This window comes from Barbus barbus (genome assembly GCF_936440315.1).
Source record: "Barbus barbus genome assembly, chromosome: 30".
NCBI classification, from domain to species: Eukaryota; Metazoa; Chordata; class Actinopteri; order Cypriniformes; family Cyprinidae; genus Barbus; species Barbus barbus.
In genome coordinates, this window is record NC_136758.1 from 27239331 (window position 1) to 27266553 (window position 27223).

A 27223-nucleotide genomic window follows, 5' to 3' on the forward strand; every position below is an offset into this window, starting at 1 on the left:
TCCAGCTCCTACCATCAGGAAGACGGTACCGGAGCATCAGAGCCCGCTCCGCCAGACTGCTCAACAGCTTTTTCCCCCAGGCTGTGCGAGCCCTGAACTCAAACCACCCCGCCCCCCTCTGAAACCCCATGCAAACCCCTACCTGCTGAAACATGGACCACCCCCCACCCCAAACCTTACCACACCAAAGAAAAAACTGTATGGAACTTTTTTGTGCAATTGGAAGTGTGCTACACACAGGTGAGTGGGCCTGTACAAACCACCTGTAGTTACACACTCTCCTCTATGTGCACTAGACACTTTACACACACTGCTGCGTGAACACAATCCCACAGAAGACTCAGCAAAATATGTATGTTTACATGCTCATGCACTACAATCATCCTGCTCTGTTCCCCAACCAGCTGCTTGACTCAAAATGTCTCTCCTTGCACATGTACAGTATTTGTGTGAAGCATTTGTATAGTTGTATTTTTTATCTTTTATAGTTTGTATAGGGTAAATACTTATATATAGTATACTTATAGTTAAAATATGTCAGTAGGTTAGTAGTGTATAGGTTTATAGTGTTTTTTTACTTCATTGTTGTATGTCTGTATTTATGTAGCACCGTGGTCCTGCGAGACACGACATTTCGTTCCAGTGTATGTCCCCACATGTAGCAGAATGACTATAAAGCTCAACTTGATTTGACTTACTCTATGATAACTATTGACTCATTTATGTCCTTTTTTGGGGTTGGGGATTTTAGTTGTTGACTATTAAATTCAACTTAGAATTCCTCAATTTAAGCACAAACACTCGTTAATGAGTAACTATCAATATTTAAAAAGAAGTTACATTTATATGTTTAGTCTCTTTCTTTCTCTTTTTTATATTTTCCTTTAATTTTTTCATACGAATACGTATTTGGTCTGCTATTAAAGATTTTTTTTTTTTTACATCACATGAAAGTACCATAGTTTTTACATGTTACTCCAAGGTACTATCATGTCTCTTCATGGTACATCCAAAAAAAGAAGGTAAAAACAGGTATTTTTGTAAGTTCCTTTCAGTTTGTTAAATCATTTTATACTATAAAAATTATTTTTTGAAAGTTGTAAATTAAACAAAGATTATAGGACAAGAAAATACTATTTCAGATTTTCTAATTCAAAATTTCACATTTAATGCTATTTTCTTGCCATTTCTTTATAATTGTTTGTGAAACAATTGCTTGTGAAAACAATTGTGAAACAAGTGAAACTTTTTTTTCATTGTTGGGTTGTGTCAGAATGACATTGTAACCATGTTTAAATGTCAAATACAACACAATCTGAGCCCCTTAAAAATACCTATACCATTTCTTATTTGTGCTTTATCCTTATTTTTAATTAAAAAAATAAAAACAAATGTTAAAATCATTAAGAATTGAAAAAAACAATATGGCAAAATGTAGCACGTTTGTGACAGTATATCGGTCTGATCCCCTATAAACATCAAAGGCCCATTGCCATTAATTTGCATATCAATGATTTGACCCCCACAGTCCATCAGCTGTTATCTCCACCAATCACCTCACAGGTGTCAATCCTCACTCGTCTGGCTGATCATCTGAAGCTGATCAGCGGCTGTTTAAAAGGCTCAGTCTGTGCTATGAGTTTTCTTTGACTCTGCTGCTCACATTAATGATGCCCTGTGTGATTCGCAATCTCTTGTTTTTAATGTTATGTATGTTTTCTCTTACTTTTATAGACACAGAAAATGTTAACATGCAGGAAAAGCTGTTTTTAAGTTCGATGGGTCTCTCGAGACGCCCGAAACCATCACACCAGGCTCCAGTGCCGTCTCTGCTGTGGAAAATGTTCAAGAAGGGCAGCAAACGGACCTCGGCGTCTGACACCGATCCATGTGTGGTGTCTGAGTATGGAGTCCGGGGGAATATTGTCAGGTTCATCCAGGATCAAGGTGAGGCCTTGAGAGTTTAGGTCAATCTTGGTATGCAGTATATTATATTCTCCTCATAGATTTGGAAATTTGAATACAATTTTGGTAATGCATGTTTTTTTTTTTTTCTCTCATCAGTGTTTCAAAAACCTGTTTTCTTTGAGTAATTGTTCTATTCATGTTAGTATCTCCTAAAACCCCTAACAAACAAAAGCCAGTTTCTTTTATGATCTCATCCTGCAGGAAGTGACATCATTATTGTTGGTCAGATAACTGAACTACACAAATACCAAGTATTGGCAGTATATTTTTCTGTAAGTCGCACTATAAAAAGCTTTAGGCAATCTCTTACACCCTTTAACCGGAATAACTCCTTTATTAAAGGCACTACAGGCAAAAATATCTTTGCTCTGGTCAGTTTTGAGTTTTAGGGCTATTTTGCTCTTCATGACAGGTTTCAGACTAGTGGGAAGCGAACCTGCAAAACACACATTAGGTGTTTATTTTAATGAACTATCTATTTGCATCAATAAATATTTAAAATATTTTTAAAGGCCGTTTTCTCTATTTTTATTTTTTTCTCTTCAGCAGCACTTACAGACAATTTATGGTTTTAATTTCTATATTATCTGAGGGTTTCTATAGAGGGCTCTATGTATCATTCACCTAATTTTATTACTGAACTTTACCTTTTTGTCTTGCATTTCAGTAGTGTATATCTTTTAAAGACTGTTTTCCCCTCTGATTCTGCAACGCTTACAGACCAACACTTAGGGTTTTATTCCTATCTCTATTCTAAAGGTTTTTATAGAAGTGTTTGTTCACATGTCGTCTTATTTTATGCAACCATTTTATAACCTAATTTTTTTTTTCTGACCATATTTTCTGCTTTATGCAGTAAGAGATCCAAAAACAAAACTTTTCAACATGTCCGCAAAATCTATCCAATGTTCAGGTTTAAATATTTATGCTAAACCGTTCTGGAATTTTATGCAAATTAGTGCATGTTTAACTAGATGCCTCATTGGCTTATTTAAACCATTTCAGAAGCCTTAATGTTTGAAGTTCTTAATGTAATCAACTGGGAAAGTATGGTAATATCTCTTTATTCTACCCTGCTCACCTGTGGTGTCTTGCCTTTTTTTTTTTTTTTTTTTTTTTTTTTTTTCTCCGTTCAAAAGGTTCTGCAGAACAGGAATAAACCACTTGCACCTTAACACAAAGCTTGTTTTTCCCCAAACAGGTTGTCTGATATCTGCTCCGGCAATCCACTGCTTTAATTGTGTGAGAAAGCATCTGTTTTTCAACATGTCGGTGCTGGAGGATGTTGAGCAACTCTCCTTTGCGCAGCTGGAAATGAAGTTCAAACAGGATCTGGCTCACGTGGGACTGCATGTTTTCAGCGTGGACCTGTACAGGGTTTTGAGGACCACGCTGAAGGGAGTGACTCACGAGTCCAGCCGTAAATTACTCCTGTCTCAGTCGTTTGGGCCTGGTGCGTACGCTTCGGTGCGTGTCAATCTGACCGAACTGGCCGAGTCCTGGAGAAAACCAGGTAAGAACTACGGGATGCAAGTTGAGTTGCAGCTCAATCACATGAGCAACGTGCTTCAGGAGCATGCATATGTGAAAAACCCACATTCGGCTGTGAAGATTGCTCAAATGCCAGAGTTGTACACGTCTCTGGTGGTGGTGTCGTTGAATCCGCTTCAATGCAGGTCCAGGAGAAAGCGAAGCGCTGCGTATTACTTGCCTGTGACGCCCAGTAACGTGTGCAAAGCCAGAAGGCTTTACATCGAATTCAAAGACGTGGGTTGGCAGGATTGGATAATTGCGCCTCAGGGGTATTTGGCCAATTACTGCCACGGAGAGTGTCCTTTCCCTCTGAGTGAAAGTTTGAACGGGACCAACCATGCCATCCTGCAGACGCTGGTCCATTCGTTGGATCCTAAAGGGACACCTCAGCCCTGCTGCGTTCCTATCAAACTGTCCCCCGTCTCCATGCTCTATTACGACAATAACGATAATGTGGTTCTGAGACATTATGAAGACATGGTGGTGGATGAGTGTGGATGCAGATGAACTCAAACTCCTTTTAAATGCAGAAGTCCATATCTTGTATATTAAAATGGCGCTTTACGTACTCGTTCAATGATAATGTGGTTCTTCTTGGACACTGAGGACATGGTGGGAAAAATGTGGATGTGCTCATCCTGTAATTTGTTAAAAATAAACTCGTTTTATAATTGATTTTTGCTTTTCTCTAACATGGTTTCAGTGGCTCTTAATATTTAGACCAGTGAAATGTTAGTTTTAATGATGTATTGGACCTGAGTTGGAAACAGTTTGCAATATTTCATATAAGGACAAATGAAATCGCTTAAATTGGAGTATTTTGGTGAATTGGGTCCTTTTTAAACTAATGTATCTTATATTGTGTAAATGAGTGAACCCTAATGCAAATAAAAAATAAACCCCTGTAGCTTTTTTTTTTTTCTTTTTTTTTTTTAAAGATTGTAAAAATCTGTTTACATACAAAATATTGCTTAAATATTTTATGAAATTACAATGGTCAACATTTGAAGTGGATCAAAACCTCTCAAAGTTGTCCTAAAACAAACTGTCTTGTATTGAGACCAATTTTTTTTTTTTTTTTTTTTTTCTCATCCTCTTCAAATGTTGACTGTAGACTTCCGTCTTCAAATTAACTTTTACCCCACCCTACGAAATATTGGCGGGAGCAAAAAGTGACAACTAGCCCCGGTCTCCTGCTTCGCATTAACCGTTGTTGCCACAAGTTGGCGCACTGGCTCTGAATATGAGCGCTAGGTAGTGGGCGTCCTTTTTTCATTTAGTGTTTAAACATTTGGGATCTAAATGGAGTTTGCTGGAATTCTCCGTGATAGAGTAATGATTAATTGAATTCAATTCCAGAACCAAGTATGTTTAATAACTTTATTAAAGCAATTGTATATAGCAGAAACTTCCCATATTTTTTTCAATGTTACTAAATTAGATGAACTCTGAACTCCCCAAAGGCGCGTTTGTCCACATGAACCCTTTCACGTCCAGAGCTGATGAATTCTGTCATGACATCAAAGAGTTAAACATGAGACACGAGGAGAGAGAGAGTGAGAGAGACGCTGCTGCGCACTGCGCGTAAAGGACACACACGTACCCAAACCCTCGCCGCGACTTGTTTCGCTCCTAGCAAAGGAAGAAACTTTTTTTGTGAATGAAGTGGACTTTTATACGCGTACTTCTCTCCGTTTCAACACCCACGGCTTGTCTTTGTACAGCGGTGACGGTAGAATATGTGTAAGAAGAGGTAAGATCTGTAAGATGGAGCTGATTATAAAAGAGGACCAGATTTATGCGAAGACCCCACCAGACTGTGTTGATCATCTCGTGTGCCATGAACAGAAGATCAACTGCGCTTTGGAGATCAAACTGGACTTTATCTGAAGCACTTGTACACCTACAGGGAAGATCGCGAACGCACTCGATTTAGTCTCTTTACTTGCGTTTAAGGTCGAGCATCTGCGAGTTTTTAAGTTTGGTAGTACTACTTTCACGCTTTGTGTTATTTTAAGAGCGCAATTCTACTATGCCAGGTTTTGGCTCATGGAGCTTCTCCTATCCAGATGGATCTAGCGCAGGTTTGCGTTCCTCCGTAAAGCGGCTCTTACGGTGGCTTTGATGCACAAAGGATCCTCCAAACTCTCACAATGGCTCGATCAAACACGGAATATGGTCACTTCTCCTGGCCTGAGCCCATCTGATCTCGTTCGTCACTGATCTGTCAGGTTTAGCGCGATCATGGTCTCCTCCGGCTGCGCTCTGATGGTTCTGATGGTCACTCAGGTGTTCTTTGGAGGCTCCAGTGGACTCGTTCCCCAGATCGGCCGGTCCTCTCTGTCTCAGAATGTCCTACACGCGTTTGAACTTCGACTTCTGAGCATGTTTGGACTCAAACACAGACCGAGTCCCAGCAGGTCTGCGGTGGTTCCACAATACATGATGGACTTGTACTCGATGCACTCGGTGAACGCGGAGCAGAACAACAGCAACAGACCCAAAGGCTCCTTGGGGAAAGGCTCGGAAAGATCTGCCAGCCGCGCGAATACGATCAGGAGCTTCCACCATGATGGTAAGCAGGTGTTTACTTCAAGAATCCTCGCTCTCCACCTTCTCGAAATTCCTTCTTTTCTTTCTTATCTGCTGTCTCCTGCGTGCCTGACAGGAATTGAGATTATCTACAGACTGTTCGATGAGGAAATGGCAGTTTATGTATACAAAGCCTGATGTTCAGAGCTCATTTTTTTGTAGTCTGTAGTCCCAAAAGTTTCCCAAATGGCAATGTTTATATATGTAAGTTCCTAAATATATATATTTAGCTCGCTATCAATGGTACCGCTACAGGTGCATTTTGTTTGTAGTTTGTCTTTATTTTTTATTTTTTTCTCTCTCAGCTCATCTCACTACCTATTGTAGTAAATAAAATATAATATTTTTAATTTAATGATTAATTTTAATGTTTAAGTATTTGGTTTTAGTATTACTACTACTGTTAAGAGCTTTTGAATATATTTCAAAAGATTTTTAATGTTTCCATTGTTGAGTTGCAAGCAATTTAAAAAAGAAAAATTATGTAAATGATAAATGGCTGACATGCAATGAACTAGAAATGCCCTTTGTGTTCGTTTACCACCTCTTAAGTAATCATGTTGTGTTAATCGTGATAAGTTATCACTTTTAAGCGTTTTCAACCAGTGTGTTCAGTAAGAGGTCAGTAAAAGTCACATCCTGTCAATGAGTGTAAACAAGAAGTTTGACAGAGTACAAGGAACTGGCATTGATTCAAACAGCCAAAGCTTCCCATAAACGTTATGACTGGTTTTCTTCCAGAATCCATGGAGGACCTGTCCAGTTCCAGCGGAAAGACGACTCAGCGTTTCCTCTTCAACCTGACCTCCATCCTAGGCGAGGAGTTTGTGACGTCAGCGGAGCTGCGGATTTTCCGAGAGCAGGTCGTGAGCAACGGCAGCGAGGGATTTCACCGCATTAACGTTCACGAGATCATCAAACCGTCCGGTTCCTTTCAAGAACCCATCACGAGACTCCTGGACACCAGGCTGGTTCAGCACAGCTTGAGCAAGTGGGAGAGTTTCGACGTGAGCCCCGCCGTCACGAGGTGGACCGCGGATGGGCATCCCAACCACGGCTTCGTGGTGGAAATAGTTCACCCGGACCGCACAGAACAGGACTCCAAAAGACACGTCCGCATCAGCAGGTCCCTGCATGACAGAGAGGACACGTGGCCCCAAATGAGGCCGCTGTTGGTGACCTACAGCCACGACGGGAAGGGAAACGTGCTGCACTCTCGCGAGAAGAGGCAAGTGCGGACAAACAAACAGCGGAAGAAGCAAAAAGCCAACTGCAGGAGACATTCCCTGTATGTGGACTTCAGTGACGTGGGGTGGAACGACTGGATAGTCGCCCCGCCAGGCTACCATGCCTTTTACTGCCAGGGCGAGTGTCCGTTTCCACTGGCGGACCACCTGAACTCCACCAACCACGCTATTGTACAGACACTGGTGAACTCTGTGAACGGCAACATTCCACGGGCCTGCTGCGTTCCCACGGACCTGAGCCCGGTTTCGCTGCTCTATCTGGACGAATACGAGCGGGTGATCTTAAAAAACTACCAGGACATGGTCGTGGAGGGCTGCGGATGCCGCTGACGCCCGGATGTCTACAGACACTTTATTTTTCCCAATACTAAACTTTATTTATAATAAAGTAAAACACATATTTTGGAGAAGTATATAAAGATATATTTATGTTCACTATTGGGAAAATAAATATTTTAATCAGAGTTAAACTAACTTTTTCTGATGTACATTTTGATCCGCGTATGGAGTATGCATATTTTGTATTTATTTCTACCGCAATCATTTTTTAATATTTGGTATAATAGTTGGTGACACTTTACAATCCCAACATTAGATAACATTAGTTAATGCAGTAACTAACAATGCAAAGCAGTACATTCGTGCACCGTTTTTATTTTATTGATTCATGTTGAAACTTACAAATTATTAAAAAAATCAATCAAAAGTTTTTTTTTTTTTTTTTTTGCTAGCTCATGTTAACTAATGTTCACAAATGGAACCTTATTGTAAAGTGTTGCCATATTTTTAATGCATAATCAAAGAAGAAAATAGCTTCATGCTAAAAAAGCTACGTACCTTTGGTGGAAACGCATTTAAAGCAGTAATGCATTAAAATATATTGCAAAGCACTTACCATTGGAAATGCATTGGCCAAATCTGACCGAATTCCATCAAACGATCAAAACAAAAAAGCATGCAGAGCTGGAGTTTGCAGTGTAGACGGAGCCAGTGTTTTAGAGATGCGGCAGTAAATGTGAATGCACTTATTTCAAACCAATGTGATGGGTAGTTGACACTGAATGCTCAGGAAATTAGCTGGTGTGAGTTTAGTCCCACAGTATGAGCTCTTGAAATCGACCTATTGCCTGGAGACAATGACTATTGTGTTTCTTCACACGGGTCTTTATGCATTGGTTGCGTAAAGGTGGCTTCCTCCAGCTTTATATTGAAGCCTTGCTAATTAAGAGCCATTCACTACATGGTGCTCTAAAGTCAAGAGCTAGGAAGTGTTTAATTAGAGGGACCTTGTTTAAAATGTGAGGATTGCCATGTAATTAAGTTGCTCAAAATAAAGAGTACAGAATGCAAAATGCTGACAGAAACAAATATAGCATACACTTCTTAGCTTAAGTCAAATGTCTGTGGAAAAAAAAAAAAAACAGAATATGAAGCATGCTTTCATTTGTTTCTACAGCTGTAGTTTATAGCCAAAATCAGATGCATTTTGGAAAACGTGACTGGATATGACTATAGTCTTATCTAGATTTTTATATCTAATTTTAAAATTGAAATATTCAGAATACGTGCCCTTTAGCAACGTCTACTTATCCCGTGTGAATCATTCTCCATGTTGGCCCTTGAAAATATAGTCTGTGAAGAAACCAAGCTTTAATTGGGTTGTCTTGAGGTTAAATATACGTCAAAGGAATCACAACTTGACTTTCTTATGGATCATAAAGCAAGACTGTGGGAAGTACGGCTTTCCTCTCGCAGGCAGGTTTCTCTGAAATGTAATGTGTTACGCACCGCTGGTAAAAATGCCTTGATGTTGAACTATTTGAAAATGGACAGTTTGAGTTCATTAAGGGGCTGGTAACAGTATGGTGCTGGGCTATGGGGCATATGGACGCTTCAAATGAACATGTATGGTTTACAGATGTTGGGAAGACACACCCTACCTATCAAGATGGTTACTGAGAGCAATATGTGCATGAAGCACTTCAGCTGCGCAGATAAAACAATGGAAACGTGCTCACAGAGAGTTTGATTCTCATGACAACGTGCAGATGTTATGATGCCCTGGATTCCTGCGGCATTCCTGAGATAAGGTGGCCAACACCATCGTCTTTATGATTCATAATTCGTGTTGAGATTGCTTTAATGACCGAGATAAGAGCACAGAATGCAGTGAATCGTCATCCGTGATGGCAAGAATGATAATCACCTGCTTCACATGTGATTCACAGCCAAGTGCATGGAGAAATATTGCGTTGATGTGTGCCATGCCACATTTTGACTTCGAACTGATGGAAAAATGATAACGGTTTATGAAGAAGCTTACGTAAAAAGAGAATTACTTCTGGCTAATAATCATATCTGGCTTTCAAAACAAGGTCTTACTCCTTGACCTTGAAATTTTGGTAACACTTCGTTACCAAAACTTTTATATAAAATGCATTTTTAATGCATTAATTATGTCTTGTAATGCAATGCGTGAATAATTGTAACCACAGTTATAATACTCGTCTATTTATTGTTACACCTTCAGAAAGTATAATGCATTAAAACACATGGCCAATTTCATATGTAACAAGGAATCTTCAAATATTATATTGCATTGTAGCTTTGGTTAGAATCATTTATGAAAATGCATTATACATAAAGGCCTTAAGTAAAGAATGACTTCTGGCTACAATTTTCATTTCTGGCTTTCAAAATATTCTTACTGCTGTCATCAAACTTTTCAGTAACACTTTACTTGAAGCCTTTATATATAATGCATTATAAAAGCATTTTGAATGCATCAGTTGTGCATTGCAATGCACCTCATGATCTTGTGAATAATTGTAACCACAGTTGTAATACATAAACATAATCTAATCACTGTCACAGCTTTAGAAAGTATAATGCAGCAAAACAACCATTTCCAATGTAACAAGGAATATGCACATATTATAATGCATTTAACTTAGGTTACAGTTATTTATGAAATGTATGAAATCCTGAATATAAAGCATTATGCAAATATCAAATTTTCTACCATTTAGTTTATGTATTTTGCAAATTTTATAATTCAGTGGCTCTCATCTGGTTAATTATGTTTTAAAAATCTTTTGATGGTTTCATGCTTCCAGCAGCCGATAATTAATCTCCTTGCAAATGCATTGTGCTTAGAAGAATCCATATTTATCCTAATATATACTGCCACTTGGATTATGTGTCATTTGATGTGGTTTTATCCCTGTTTTTTGAGGATGAAGGCATGTTGCACAACCTGCCCATGTTGCACCTGTCTAATTTGAATAATAGTGACTGATGAATTTGTGCTGAAATACTGTTTGAATGGACACACGACCTTTGAGATGAACCCATAAAGATATGGGAAGTGTTTTCTCCCGTTTCAAAGCTGATAAGCCTGTTTATTTTGCTAGTTACTCTATGCATATCAGACCAGTTGAGAACCACTGATGCAATATGAATTTCAGCATGCATCATGTCACGTGACCTGCGGCTGCACATGTGCATATGCAACCGGCTTGGCTGGAACACCAGCAGGCCTTGATTTCAGGCGAGTTTGATGGAGGGAATTTGTCCTGAAGCCTTTCATTTAGCTTATAACCGTGAACCAGGAACTCATCTGGACTGCATTTGCACCATAGGGGCCTGACCACAGCGCAAGGAAATCATAGACCCAGAATTGCTGTGCTGTAGAGGCAGTGGCCAATTGCTGGTATTTTTATTTACTTCAGGAGGCAACGCGTTAATTTATATGCGTGCAAACATTAAACTTTGAATAGTCCTCGCAAAGCCAGCACCAGAAAATAGGTTCATGCCTGTGAGGGTATTAGACTCTTGCTAGTTTAATTGTTTGTTTTCATTTCCCAAGTGTATAAACATTGCATGAGCCAGCGAGTGTGGAAACTCCTCTCTCATGATGCATTACGGCGCTTGCACTGCGAGATATTCCATCATTTTCTAAGTCTTGTCTTGCAATGCCATCATTTCTGGACATGCAGACTACAGAATGATTCTGTCTGTACTGTATATTTACACAATAGCAGGCCATATGGCTTCATAAGGAGGTTGTACTGCAGCCATGGCAGCAGAATAAACGTAGTTTGACCAGAAAGTGAGAGCGCTGTCGTTTTTCTACTCGTAGTCTTAAACTAGTAGAACAGAATTTGACTAGAAGTTTCTGCGCTCTCTATGTGCGATGGGGTAGGTTTGTGCTGGTTTCTTTCTTGTGGTCTTGGGAAGGAACAATAAAGGATTAGTTTACCCAGAAATCTTTACTCATGCCGTTCCAAACCCGTGTGACTTACTTTCAGCTGCCTGAAGCTGAAGAAATTTGGTGCATGACACCAAACGGCATTGGCTTTCGTGCATCTCTTAACCAAATGTGCCAAGTTTGCACAAATAAGATATGAGATGAATCGTGTAGTTTCAAATGGAATATAGTGAATTCAAACTGAGCTTTTTTTAAAAATGTTGTTTTTTGTGTTGCACGGGGGAGTAAAAGTTCATGTGAGTTTAGAATGATGTGAGGGTGAGTAAATATTGACTGAATTTGTATGTGTCCTTTAAGAAAACCACAAATTTATTTAGCAATTATTGACTCCATGTGGCTTGTATTGATTGAGTGTGAACTGACGTTTTTGGCCCTTGCGACTTGTAGGAAGCGTGTTTACATTCCAGCGGTCACAGTAAAGCCGGGGGTTTGTTCAGCATCGTCTCCAGGTGCGGAGGGATTGCTCAGGTAATTACAGAGGAAATTCCCTAACCACAGTGACACAGCCGGGTGATGAGCTCTTACTGTGTCATTTGACTATTCTTACGCATAAATCCTCAAATACCACCCTGTGCATGAGTCAAAATGCCTGTTTACTCACTGAACACACCCTTCAGCTGAAGTTACTCAAAGTAACTTCTCTTTGATGTGCCATGATCTCGTGTCTGTGTACAGAGTGTGCTTCAAAACATCTGCATCGTTGCTTTCTGTGTGCAACAGGATCTCGTTTGATATCTTTTGTGAACTCTGAGACTGCGAGAGAAAATGCTGATATTTTTCTAAATTGGTAATTTCAAATAACTGCCCTTTTAAATAATGTAAATCATTTCTAATATATATATTTTTTTTTTTCGTTATAATATATATTCTCACCAAAAAAACGTTTATATGGTCAATGTCACAAATATATTTGTTTTATTTATTTAATGAATCAATTAAAACTCTAACATTTTTAGGTTTTGATTCAGTTTTAAATTCCAGATTTCAAAAGTAAAAATGCATTTATTTTGCATTTTGACATTAATCATATTAAATAATTACCCTTTTTAATAGTTAAACTAATTTAAAATACAGTTTTGTATTTTTTCCAAATATATGTATTCTCAACAAAAACATGAGTGAAAAAAGTTCATATGGCCAATGGCACAAATTTGTTAATTGTATTACTGACTTAGAAATGTTAAATATTTATTATCATTTTATGCCATAACATTTCTTCTTTATTATAATTATTTTATCAAAATAAAAAAAATCCAGTTTTTATTTCAATTTTGAATTCCATATATTTTAATTTTTTCTAGAATAATCATTTGAAATTATTATCCTGTTTTTTTTTTATAAATTGCACTGTCACCAAAAAAAGCTTGAGTGAAAAAAATGAGTTCATATGGTCAGTATCACAAATGTATTCACTGTGTTAGTGACCTAGAAATCTTAAATATGTGTTATTCACTTTATACCATAATATTTCTTTTATTAAAATGTCAAAATTTCCAGGTTTTAATTCGATTTAAAAAAAATAATAATTAATTCTAAATGAATCAGTTTAAATTATTATTCTATTAAATTATTTAAAGAATTAAAAATATTTTTCTATTTATTTATTTATTTTTAATAATTATCACCAAAACTGACTTAGAAATCTTTATTTCAGCATTTTTTAATTTGACCAAAATGGCAAAACCTCCAAGTTTTAATTCCAGGTGGCCTCACACTTTTAATCGAAATCTGTTGCATGCATCATAAAATGAACAGTTTAATTTTCCTTTTAAAATATGTGCAGTATTATTATGCTAAAAGCATGATTGCAACCTGCCTAGTTAGCACCTTCAAATACGGTCATTTAGTGCAGATGTGCCGTAGCAGTGATAGTAGTGCACGACAGAGTACGTGATTTATGGGTCGGATTTCACGTGCAGACATTTGTGACGCGTCAGAGCGCATCACCGGCGCATACTTGAAGCCTGCAATGCCTCGTGCACTCCGGCAAGTGCTTCTCCCGTAAAGCTGTCAAATTCCCTTTCCAACATAAACATCTGATGTCATGGAGCAACCATGGGAACGTAAACAAATTATACCCCCGGCCTTTTTTGTCACTGTCAAGTTCTGGACATGCTCGCTCTGCGAAACTCGCACAGAAAGCATAAAGTTATTGAGTTCAAACCTCACTTTTTAAAAGGCCACTACTTGCCAAGGCCCCAAAGACCGTTCCAGAAGTATTGGCCTCCCGATCGGCTAGCAACAGGAACCCTCCACCATAACAAACACACCCAGGTTCCCTCCAGCTCTGACAGTCAGTTGTCGGTGCTGTAGATTCTGCAGACCTGTAATTTCATGTGCAGTCGGCTGTCTCCCTGGAGATTTATTTTGTGTAAATACATGCTTTACTTCAACTGGGTCTCACCAGCAGATGGCAACCATTAGTCCATCTGACTTTAAACAAAACACAGGCCGATATAAATACTTCTGTGCCGACCACTTCGACGTGTGCGATCGGGTCTTCAAACCGGAGTCACATTGAATACGAGCGCTGGATTTAGCTCCTAGGTTTTCTTGAGTCATGCTTTCCTGCATTTTGCGCATGCCAAACTTTTCCAGAATGCATACAGCACCTGTCATTTCTTCAGCCCGTGCCTTCAAATTATAAGATTTAGGGTCAGCGTGACACCAAAATTGGCTTTATTTGCATGCATGGTCCTATGAATGATTCACAAGTTATTCCAAGTGAAAAAAAAAAACTGATTGTGATCTTTCATCAGCTTGCTCTACGACTTTGCTTTTGAGCTGACGTCAGCCCTCTTAGTTTTCAGCCCTCCAATCAATCCTCACCGGATAAAATCAAACCCCGCCTCGCGTTTTTTCTCATTTCACTCGCAAATATGTCAAATGGGCTGTGAATTGTGTTGACTTTGGCTGATTTGGAAATCGTATCAATGCACTGTTTTTCACTGAGAGGGTGAAAAGTGAAGTCTGAGTTGCGTGTTTTCATTTTTTTGACATGCAAATCTTAGTTATTATTAGATGCTGGCGACGGGTCACGAACTATCCTTGCATTTATATTCATGCATGAGGCATTTCTACCGTAAATGCGGTTATGTCATCAGGAACCATTTCACGATGATGTTTTAATGACATCAACTCGAAAATATTGACCGCTCCAACCTGCAGTCGGATTTCAGCTTAAATTATTATCGTGTGCTCAAAAATGCCGAAGCATTAGGGCTTATTAAAGTGCTATCAAAAGCAGCCCTGACTGTGACTAATGTCTAATTATCTCCTCCGCTCGTCCAGGTATAAAGCCTTTCGCGGCCACTCCCCTGTCGTCCAGCCCATTAAAACAGGGCCTGGTTTCAAAGGACTTAAATATTAGCAAGAGTTGGCGGAGATGTCAGTCTCTCGGCTGTGGGTTTTGCATTAGTGTCAAGCTCCCAGCTGGAGTTGCCCCTGGGAAGAATGCAAGTATCTTACACCCTGTCTTTGTGCCTCATTACGGCACGTCCAGAGGCAGCTGGGAGGGGCAGGATCGGTTTCCCTGGGTGGTTGTGGTGCAGATTTTCCAAAAGCCTTCCTATTCTACAAGCGACATGAGTGTTAAAAGATAAATCAGTGCTGTTATTTGCATAAGGAATAACTATTTAGTCTCTGTGTCATTAATCATTGTGGATTAGTGCTTTTGATTGTGTGGTTTTGCACGCTCACTCACATTATCTTATTCACCTCCTCAAGATGAGCCTGTGGATGTATGACCTGTCTAATAATGGAGCATTCATTTAATGGCTATACACTTTTTCTTAGTATTTTTGTCTTGTTTTCCAGCACAAATATCTAAACAACAACAACAACAAAGATCTTGTAATAATGGGGTCAGAAAAATAACTTGCTTTCCTTTTGAATTAAGTTTATTTTTGACTCCCACTGGCAGTTTTTTTTTTCTTATTTTACACTTAAACTCACTTAATGTCTACATTTTTCTGAAAACTAGACTTCATACTGTATCTTATGTTATTTCACTTGTATCTAGATTTAAGAATGTTTAGATATTTATTGAAAAACAAGACAAAAATCCGGAATAAGAAAATCATTTTTGCAATGTATGTTTGCTAGATGATTATATTTGTTCGTTCTTTGTGGCTGAGAATTGTGCAAGCAAAAGAGTATAGTAAGAAGTTGCTGACGTTTGTTCGATTTTAGAAGGAGCAAAATCCTTTCATTATAAAGGCTAAGCTGAAATTGTTTTAGCATTTAGCTGCACTGCTAGTTCTAGTCTAAGAACAGTTGCCTTCAAATTTTGTGCCATTTTTGTGCCACGATTGGTTGATGATGTACAATGCCTGCACGCTATTGGTCAAACTTTTTTTTTCAGTCATTACCTTCACCTACTCAAGATGGCGCTGCGCATGGCAGCCGTTGTGCTTGGCTCTCCAGTTGTTTTAGTGTTTTTGTTAGTTTTTCCTGTTTTTTGTTTTTCAACACGATCAGTTTCACCAGGGAAGAACTGCTGAACATTCGGCAGAACACACCACAAAATCTCCAACCGGTTTTTGATTATTCGGATGTTTTGCTGAACATAGTAGTCGGCAGAACTGCGGCGACGTTTAGACGCTTTAGGACACGCAGACGGGGGAAGCGAACTGGTGCGCTCGTGAAGCTCAGACAGCATGGATTTTGAATGCCGTTGCCTAGCATCCATCTGGCTAATTGCCACTCCCTACCCAACAAAACGGACAAACTCCTTCTGCTTTCCCAGTTAAACAAGGACTTTTCAAACTCTGCTGCTCTGTGTTTCACGGAAACCTGGCTGAATGACGCCATCCCGGACAGCGCGATTCATCTTCCTAACTTCACGCTGATCAGAGCAGATCGCGATGCGGAATTAACGGGGAAATCGCGCGGCGGTGGGACATGCTTCTGCATCAATGAAAGGTGGTGTACAGATGTAACAGTGTTAAAGAAGATGTGCTGTTCAGATCTAGAAACGCTTTTCATCAACTGTAAACCTTTCTACTTGCCGCAGGTGTTCTGCTTGTTCATTCTCATGAGTGTCTACATTCCACCGCAAGTACACGTGAGCTCAGCTTTACAGAAACTCGCTGATCAGATCACAGACACAGAACAACAACACCCGGACTCTGTTTTAATCATTCTAGGGGACTTTAATAAAGCAAATCTCTCCCGTGAACTGGCAAAATACAGACAGCATGTTACATGTCCCACCAGAGACAGTAATATACTGGATCACTGTTACACAACAATAAAAGATGCATATCACTCTGTCCCACGGGCAGCTTTAGGACTCTCTGATCACTGCCTGGTTCATCTTATTCCGACCTACAGGCAGAAGCTGAAGTCAACTAAACCTGTATTAAGGACTGTAAAGAGATGGACTAATGAGGCAGAGCGGGTTCTACAAGCCTGTCTCGACCTTACTGATTGGAGTTTTTTGAAGCTGCTGCAAATGATCTGGACGAGCTCACAGAGACTGTAACATCTTATATCAGTTTCTGTGAGGCTATGTGCATTCCTACCAAGACTCATCTAACTTACAACAATGACAAACCATGGTTCACTGCAAAACTCAGACAGCTCCGTCAGGCCAAAGAAGATGCCTACAGGAAGTATAAACAGGCCAAATACACACTTGAAAAGGAGATCAGAGTGGCAAAGAGGAATTATTCCGATAAGCTAAGAATCCAATTCTCTTCCAGTGACACAGCTTCAGTGTGGAAAGGTCTGAAAGAAATCACCAATTACAAGACACCATCCCCCAGCACTGTGAAGAATCAACAACTGGCAGACGATCTGAATGAGTTCTACTGGAGGTTTTAAAAACACGATTCACACCTCCTGCAACCCCCCTCTCCCCCACACCTGAACTGCTGATAAGAGAAGATGACGTGTGCCAGGTCTTCAAAAAGAACAAGAGAAGGAAGGCACCAGGCCCAGACGAGTTTTGGATTATCTGAAGGACATCACTGGACCCTTACTGGACCCCCTGCAGTTTGCCTACAGAGCAAACAGGTCTGCGGATGATGCAGTCAACATGGGACTGTATTAGATACTGCAAAACCTGGACAGACCAGGGACTTATGTGAGGATCCTTTTTATGGACTTCAGCTCGGCCTTTAACACTATCATCCCAAACCTCCTCCTGCCCAAATTAACTGAGCTCTCCGTCCCCACCTCTATATGTCAGTGGATCAACAGCACCCGCACCATCAGCACTGGAGCTCCTCAGGGCTGTGTTCTCTCCCCACTGCTCTTCTCTCTGTACACCAATGACTGCACATCTAAAGATCCCTCTGTCAAGCTCCTAAAGTTTGCAGATGACACCACACTGATCGGCCTCATCCAGGACGGTGACGAGTCTGCTTACAGACAGGAGGTTAAGGAGCTGGCCGTCTGGTGCAGTCTTAACAACCTGGAGCTCAACACGCTCAAAACAGTGGAGATGATCGTGGACTTCAGGAGAAACCCCCCTGCTCTCCCCCCACTCACCATCATGAACAGCACCGTGACTGCAGTGGAGTCATTCAGATTCCTGGGCACCACCATCTCTCAGGACCTGAAGTGGGACATTCACATTTACTCAAAAGATTGATTCAAAAGGCCCAGCAGAGGTTGTACTTCCTTCGCCAGCTGAGGAAGTTCAACCTGCCACAGGACCTGCTGAAACAGTTCTACTCTGCCATCATTGAATCCATCCTCTGTACTTCAATAACTGTCTGGTTCAGGTCAGCTACCAAATCTGACCTCAGAAGACTACGGAGGGTAGTCCGGACTGCTGAGCGAATCATTGTTACAACCCTCCCCACTCTCCAAGAACTGTACTTATCCAGAGTGAGCAAAAGGGCTGGCAAAATCACTCTGGACCCCTCACATCCAGCACACTCCCTCTTTGAACTGTTAGCGTCTGGTCGATGCTACAGAGCACTGAGCACCAGAACGACCAGACACAGGAACAGTTTCTTCCCTCAGGCAATCCATCTCATGAACATTTACCTCTTAGAAATAAACATGAAACACACAACACTATCATACTTTTTATTTTTTATTTAACACACATACTTATTACATTTCAAATTTGCACCTAACATACCTGTACATACTGAATTGTCCTTTTTTATATTTGTACATTACTATTATCATTTTTATATTATTTTATTTTTTAATTATTATTATTATCTGTGTTCTGTCCTTTCGCTGTCATTCTGTCACACTGTGGAGCTACTGTCACTAAAACAAATTCTTCATATGTGCAAACATACCTGGCAATAAAGCTAATTCTGCTTCTGATTCTGATTCAGCAAGTATGAAAACTATAGGAAAACAAAGCCAAAACCCAGACATTTCAGACAATTTAGAGGATATTTCCGGGGGAAAAGAGGGCGTATGCTCACCCTAAATTCTCTTCAAGATGTTGCTCCAATCTATCATGACAGAATTCGACTTTGTGAGTTTTTCTGGCAGCTATATTGCCCCCATGTGGTAAGACATTTTAAAAGCCTTCCTCAGACAGTCAGTCCAAATCTTTATTTTTTTTTTTTTTGTGCATGGCAAAATAAATCACATCAAATAGAATTTTTACAAATCCTTTTTTAAGCTATGTTCATATGTGGCTTAGAGTCCTATTCAAATAGCATTTATCAAAATCCGTTTCCACTGTAAACCAGAATAAGTTGTCAAAACTCAAAAAATTTGAGGTAATCTGTTAAAATTTGAAATTCAAAGTTTAAGTAAACAGAACTGGCAGATTTTATTTTGTACTCATACTTTTTAATTGCTCTTAAATTGAAATATTTGAGTAAGCTAACACACATCAAAAACTTACTAAATCGCCCACTTAACATTAACTTGCACAAAAGAAACATTATATAACACTTAATTTTAGCATTTGCTCTCCTTTTCAAGTGCCCAGTTTCAGTTTGTCTAGCTAAATTAAATGAAGCAATTTAATTAAGCTCAAAACAATGAAACAGTTCATATTACTTATGACATTATAACTCAAATGAAAAAGAAAGTTCAAAAGACTCATATTTGTTAGTTTGTTAGTTATGAGTTGCTGATCTGATCATATTTTTTGACATGCGTCACTTTTTCATGCCATATATAATGTAAACACCTCAGACACTGTTTGTAGAAAACATGCTAAATATCTTGCTAAATATGTAGAAGTGTGAGTTGAATTTGGACAGTCATGATTTAGATCGGATCCCAACTGTATTCACAAATAATCGGATTTGTCCTGACAGTGTGAATGCAACTAAAATGCAATAACCTGAAATAATTCAAAGCGTTTGGGTTCGCGCGCACACATACGGGTGATCATTGCATTATTCGGCCTTGACTTATGCAATGACTTTTAAAGCATCATCTAGGTGTGTAAACTCGCATGCATCCTGTGTCAGAATGCGTATTATATTTCACAAGCTGTCTTACGTTACTGTTTTTTGCCCGATGTCAGGGTGTTGTCGTGTAAGCTCTGACTCAAGCTCTTCAAGAGTCTGTTTATCATCATTTCCTTTCCTAAGGAAGTCGTAATAATTCTAAATGCTTTAAGTTTCTTATTTCTGCGACGTTTTAATGGTGCACTTGAGTGAGTTATGGAGCTTCCATCTGGGCCTACTGTTTCACTAGCTCTAACTTGGCTCACTTAATTACATCTGCCCCAAGAGGCAGCGCGCAGCACAATTAGAGCAGCCTGTTAAGTATTTAGTGTTTCTTACAGTCGCTACGGTATTGGGTAATGGATGACAGACGCTGAGCTTGTCCATGATACTTGTCACTTTTTAAAAAAGTTTGACGGCGAGTTTAAGGGGCAGAACTGGAGGAAAAAACTTTGGGCCGCTCTGTGAAATGAATGATTATGCATTTAATGCGACATCGGGAACTTTGAGGGTTAGGTCTTGTAACTGCACAGTTGGACAGCCTGCAGACACAGCTGGACATCATTGTCATACCCTCTCCATGAAATTGATTAGCTGTGTTTACAAATGTTTACCTCAAGCCTGAGCATGAACACAAGGACCAGCAGGAATTCAGAAACGGATCTGTGTGCTTGCGGCGGGCAAAAAAAAAAAAAAAAAAAAAAAAAAAAGACAGTTAATCCTGTTATTTTTAATTCGCTTTGCTTGCACGAGAATGCATCTGAAAGAGATGATATGCATGCTGCTTGGGTCCTGCGTTATTCTGTTTTGCGGTGCACTTATTTTCCTTGCTGCAAAGCAAAACGGTATTCCATCATTCTTACAGACCAACGGTAAAAGTGAACTATTGTTTTGGTCGTTTTTCAGAAGCGGCCTGAAAGGAAGTGAATGGTTTAGGGGTTTTAAAATAAGCAGATTTATTCAACTGAAAGGATTTCTATCACAGCTGAACAAATCCAGTCAACAGGCATGAGGGTCATTTCATTCCAGACGCTGAGAATTTTGTGCTGGATTGAGAAGTGTTTCTTTAAACACACACAATGGATTTATTCTGCTTGTCCAAACGTCTAAACTGATTGTGCGGAGCGGCTGGTCATTAGTGTAGATCTAAATTAGCTATACGGTCTCAGAGGAACAGAAAAGTCATTGATCTTACTGAAGAAGTGGAAGAGGACGGCCATAGAGACGGTTTACGGGTTGACGGCGAATATTTCTTTATATGGTGGCCTCAAGTATTTGGACAGTTAATGGACAGTTTGCCAAAATATGTATATTCTGTCAACATTTGCTCATACTCATTGAATTACAAACCTGTTTGAGATGCTTTGGGGTGGTGATGGCGCAGTGGATAAGACACATGCCTTTGGCGTGAGAGACCCAGGTTCGAATCCACTGTGAGACACCAATGTGTCCCTGAGCAAGACACTTAACCCCTAGTTGCTCCAGAGGCGTGCGACCTCTGACATATATAGCAATTGTAAGTCGCTTTGGATAAAAGCGTCAGCTAAATGAATAAATGTAAATGTCTTTGAAACTTGGACACCATTGAGTTTTATTGTATGGGAATGTTTGAATGTCAATGCATTGCATGACAATCAGGGTTATAGTTAACGAAAACTAAAAACAATCAAATAATTTACTTACTTAAAATAAATGTTAACTGAAAAAAAAGAAAAGTTTTTTAAATAAAACCTAAACTGAAATCATAAAAATATATATTTATGAAAAAAATTGTATAAGACAAAAAACAAACAAATTTACTGAAAAATAAAATGAAAATAGAACATATATATTATTTATATATATATATATATATATATATATATATATACTATATTGCCAAAAGTATTGGGTCACCCCCTTCTAATGAACATGTTTGACTACTTTAGTAATTTCTATGAGCACAAATCTTAATGTTTAAGCATATAATGATATTCTGGGGAATTGTGTGCTTCTAATTTTATAGCAACAGTTTGGACAGAACCTTTTCTATTCTAACATGACAGTGTCTCTGTGTATAAGACACGGTTCAAAAAGACATGATTGATTGAGTCAGTGTGGAAGAACTTGACTGGTCTGCAGAAAGACAAGTCCTGATCCCAGCTGAACACCTCTGGTGTGACTTTATATGCAGACCTTGAGCCAAAAACTCATCACCAAACACCAATGACTTGTACATAAGGGTACTGTTATTTTAGACACGTCCAAAACTGGTGCAACAGAGATGGAAATACAATTAAAAAAAAATATTTACATTTTGCTTTATTTCAATTACAAAAAAAAATTAAATATTTGTAATAGTTTTAGTTAACAATACCAACCCTGAGTGAGGACTGAAGTGTATATGTGTATTTATTTCTGATTTGAGGCATTTGTTGTTCTGTGCCTAAAGTCTCTCCAGATGCTGCGACGTAAACAACATCTGGACGACTCATTTAACTATTGTGAATAGTATTTTTATATATATTTTATGTTTTACTTTGCTGTTTGCACAGTTAAAGGCCTGTTCACATTGACTTTGGTCACACTGAACAATGTTTCCACTGATTTAAGTTACACCAACTTTAACAACATAAAAACAATGATTAAACATCAACTACCCAGAAAAACACTAGCACTGTGATCAAGAGTTTTGAACAGAAATGCAAAAAATCTTGTTAAATTGTTGTGTGTGGTTGCCATGGCATTGCTATGTGGCTTCTATAGGATATTTTGGGTGATTGCTACATGGTTTTTCAGTCAAAACGGCCTTTGCACTGCAAAAAAAATATTCCATGGGATTCTTGCCTTATTTTCCAGCACCTAAAAAATCTTAAAACCTGAACAAGTATCTGCCATGGAGCTCTTTTGAACAGGCCTTTAAAATGATCGTTGTATTGAAGTCCACACCCAACAGCACTTACTACTGTCACAACTACTACTAAAGATGCTAGAGATCGAGAGATACGTGTAATTGAGTCGATGGCACTCAGCGTTTGATTCACTTTTTCCTCTGACTGCAGCCTCGTCAATTATATGGATGTGATTAACTGGAGAGAGAAAAACAAAAAGCAAGAGCAAAGAGGGAGAAGATTATATGTCTTTACAGTCAGCGCATGACATAACCTTTTTAATTTAGAATATACCAAGGTCATAGTCGGCCTATAATAACTTGGAAGTAACCAAAGACAAACAGAAACCTTTAATCTGAGTTTCAGAAATAGGGCAGTGACTGATCAGCCGCCGTGCCGAGTGGGTGCAGCGCTTGGGTCCGTACGGTCATATGCTAAACACGCGCGGCCACATGAAAGCCCGGCTAATGTAGGCTGCTGCATCACAATAAGGGAAGTGCAGCGTGCCGTGGTGAAACGCCTTTAATAAAGTCAGCGTGTGCGAGGAATTCGAGTCTGTCCCCACATGTCCCTGCCGTACTCACGTTTGGCCTGCGCTGACTGGGCCGTTGTTGTGCTGTAAAGCCCGAAATATACTGCACGATTTTAGCAATCCTATAAGACCACTGCATGTCACACTGCAACATGGATATAATAAACTTGGCTAGGACGTGTACGATGACGACACCTATTGACTCGTTCGCTACGACGCACATTACTATAAAAGAATAAAACGTCATCAGCATGTGCTTGAGATGGGCGATACCACTTATTTTGTTTTCGATACGATACCGATGCCTTTAACAGAGTGTCTATTTACACTAAGTGCAAATAGCCCACCTTGTTGGCAGAGGCTATTTGCACTAACTCTTCCCACCAACGTGTGACTGGGATAGTCAACACTGAAAAAAGACATCAGTTTTATCGTTTAACATCAGTTTCAGTGGCATAGATGGTAAGGCGCATGCTTTTTGACGCGATCGCCCCGAGTCCAAGCCCGCCTTTTGCCAAACTCTTTTTCTCCCTTATCAAATCTCATATCGCATCGGAATGGCGTTTGTTTTCTAGAAAATAATTAAAAAGTTGAAAATAAAGTATCGGGTAGGGTTAGGGTAGTTGTAGGGAGGGCTTTATTGTCCCAATAAGGTGGCATTCATTTAATCATTTGAATTAAAACTATAATTTACACTCAATATGTTACAATACTGAGGTGCAGATAATTGCCACTATTTGCAATAAGTCGTATAAATAGCAGAAAATCTTGATATTTTAACATAGTGTAAATAGAATCTATTGCTATTTTCACTTAATGTAAATAGAATACATTGCTGTTTGTACTTAGTGTAAATAGTATCTATCGCTAAGAAAATATGCTGTTTGCACTTAGTGTAAATAGCATCTATCGCTATTTACACTTAATGCAAATAGCCGCTGCCTACTTTTAAAGGTCAGTATCGTCAATATCGATACCGATATGATATTTCTAAACTTAAATATTTATGAAATTATTAAATTGCTAAGCGTAAAATGGTAATGATACCCACTTAACTTTATATTTATAATCTACATCACTAACAAAAAATTGAGTTAGTGATGTAATCCATTACATTACACAATTAGGTAATTTAATCAGACTACTTTTTGATTACTTTTTAGATTACTTTTGACCTAACTGGTTTATCACATTGCTTTAAATAGGATTATCTTGCACCATATTAATATACAGAGCTGGGTAGATTACTTTTGTAATCCGTTACTGATTACAAGTTACATGACAAAACTTGTAGCGTCAATATGTGACGAGTTGGGATGAGACCGGGTTGATTTTCTTGTACAACAGTTCTGTCTTGTTTTACCTAATTTTTTAAAAAATATTCTTAAAACTTGAAAACTTAAAAAAAAAAAAGATTTTAGGCAATATAGTCAGAATACTTTTTGATTACTTGACTTTTAGATTACTTTTGACCTAACTGGTTTATCACATTGATTTAAAGAGGATATATATATATATTTTACTATATAGTTAGACAGAGAAAATATATTCCATTAATTGTTATTAACAACATAAAGTGCATTAAACATTATGTCAGTATTCCCCAAACTGGACTTTGTGAAGGATATTGCTATGTGGTTTCTAGTGTATTTTGGGTGGTTGCTACGTGGTTTTTCAGTCAAAGGGGCCTCTACACTGGCAAAAAAAAAAAATCTTACTGTATTTGTATCTTGTTTTACCTAAATATTCTTAAAACATTCTTAAAACTAGAAAAAAAAATGTAGTTAGTAACATTGGCCTAATCCATTACATTACACATGTTAGGTAATATAACCAGAATGCATTCCTAATTACTTTTAGATTACTTTTAATATCGATATAAAAATACAAAGAGAGAAAATATATTCCATTTATTGTTATAACTACATGCACCTTGACAACATGAAATTTATTAAATGTTACATTACATCAAGATTCCCCAAACTGGACTTTGTGAAGGATGTTGCTACATAAATTATGTTATTGAAATGATGTGAAATTATATGGAAATTATGAATAATTTATTGCTATTGTGTGAATAATATGTAATCATGTAGTCAATAAAAAGGAACTGTAGTCGGATTACGAGTATTTTTAAATGTAATATAATCTGGTTGCTAGGGAATTTCTTGGGTGTTATAGTTGCTAAGGTGTTCTGAGGGGTGTATGGCATGTTGCTATGTGGTTGCTAGGATATGTTGGGTGGTTACTAGGCTATTTCTAGGGTGTTATATTTGGTTGCTAAGGTGTTCTGTGGGTGTATGGCATGTTACTATGTGGTTGCTAGGGTATGTTAGGTGGTTGCTAGGGAATCTCTAGGGTGTTATAGTTGGTTGCTAAGGTGTTCTGGGGGTGTATGGCATGTTGCTATGTGGTTGCTAGGGCATCTCTAGAGTGTTGGTTTGCTAAGGTGCTCGGGGGGTGTATGGCTTGTTACTATGTCGTTCCTAGGGTATGTTTGGTGGTTTCTAGGGCATCTCTAGGGTGTTATAGTTGGTTTGCTAAGGTGCTCTGGGGGTGTATGGCATGTTACTATGTGGTTGCTAGGGTATGTTGGGTGGTTGCTAGGGCATCTCTAGGGTGTTATAGTTGGTTTGCTAAGGTGCTCTGGGGGTGTATGGCATGTTGCTATGTGGTTGCTAGGGCATTTCTAGAGTGTTATAGTTGGTTTGCTAAGGTGCTCTGTGGGTGTATGGCTTGTTACTATGTCATTCCTAGGGTATGTTTGGTGGTTGCTAGGGCATCTCTAGTGTGTTATAGTTGGTTTGCTAAGGTGCTCTGGGGGTGTATGTCATGTTACTATGTGGTTGCTAGGGTATGTTGGGTGGTTGCTAGGGCATCTCTAGGGTGTTATAGTTGGTTGCTAAGGTGTTCTGGGGATGTATGGCATGTTGCTATGTGGTTGCTAGGGCATTTCTAGAGTGTTATAGTTGGTTTGCTAAGGTGCTCTGGGGGTGTATGGCATGTTACTATGTCGTTCCTAGGGTATGTTGGGTGGTTGCTATGGCATCTCTAGGGTGTTATAGTTGGTTGCTAAGGTGCTCTGGGGGTGTATGGCATGTTACTATGTCGTTCCTAGGGTATGTTGGGTGGTTGCTAGGGCATCTCTAGGGTGTTATAGTTGGTTGCTAAGGTGTTCTGGGGGTGTATGGCATGTTGCTATGTGGTTGCTAGGGTATTTCTAGAGTGTTATAGTTGGTTTGCTAAGGTGCTCTGGGGGTGTATGGCATGTTACTATGTGGTTGCTAGGGTATGTTGGGTGGTTGCTAGGGCATCTCTAGGGTGTTATAGTTGGTTGCTAAGGTGTTCTGGGGATGTAGGGCATGTTGCTATGTGGTTGCTAGGGCATTTCTAGAGTGCTATAGTTGGTTTGCTAAGGTGCTCTGGGGGTGTATGGCATGTTACTATGTCGTTCCTAGGGTATGTTTGGTGGTTGCTAGGGCATCTCTAGGGTATTATAGTTGGTTTGCTAAGGTGCTCTGGGGGTGTATGGCATGCTGCTATGTGGTTGCTAGGGTATTTTGGGTGTTTCAGTCAAAAGAGCCTCTACACTGCAAAAATAAATATATCAAACATGATAAAGTACATCAGATTTTTTACATTTTATTTATTAGTAAATTAATTTAAATATAAGTATGAAACAGGTATTATTTTGTTGAACTTTGGTATTAAATGCAACGTCTCTTTTGCTAAATCATCACTTTTTTCACCCTCTTAAATTGCGTACAAGACAAAACATGCCATTATTTCCCCTTCTTTCCCCTGTCAAGAGCTAGTTTGTTAAATTT

The 27223-nt window shown here is 39.0% G+C and overlaps 2 protein-coding genes across 2 annotated transcripts; both read left to right on the forward strand.

Annotated features, from left to right (window-relative positions):
• Positions 1–1712: 1712 nt before the first annotated feature.
• On the forward strand, positions 1713–4008 carry gdf3 (growth differentiation factor 3; the record flags this gene model as incomplete). Its single annotated transcript, XM_079386121.1, has 2 exons — positions 1713–1947; positions 3170–4008. The coding sequence occupies 2 exons, from the start codon at positions 1713–1715 to the stop codon at positions 4006–4008; spliced, it is 1074 nt and encodes a 357-aa protein (XP_079242247.1).
• Positions 4009–5039: 1031 nt separating this feature from the next.
• On the forward strand, positions 5040–8747 carry bmp2a (bone morphogenetic protein 2a). The gene is made up of 2 exons (XM_079385589.1): positions 5040–6076; positions 6835–8747. The coding sequence occupies exons 1-2, from the start codon at positions 5746–5748 to the stop codon at positions 7668–7670; spliced, it is 1167 nt and encodes a 388-aa protein (XP_079241715.1). The 5' UTR covers positions 5040–5745; the 3' UTR covers positions 7671–8747.
• Positions 8748–27223: the final 18476 nt, after the last annotated feature.

What these genes read in the sequence shown, in the direction of transcription:
- bmp2a (XM_079385589.1), top strand. Translation starts at nt 5,746, where the DNA reads ATGGTCTCCTCCGGCTGCGCTCTGATGGTTCTGATGGTCACTCAGGTG. An exon ending in CAGGAGCTTCCACCATGATG is followed by an intron (nt 6,077 to 6,834) that starts GTAAGCAGGTGT and finishes GTTTTCTTCCAG; the next exon opens with AATCCATGGAGGACCTGTCC.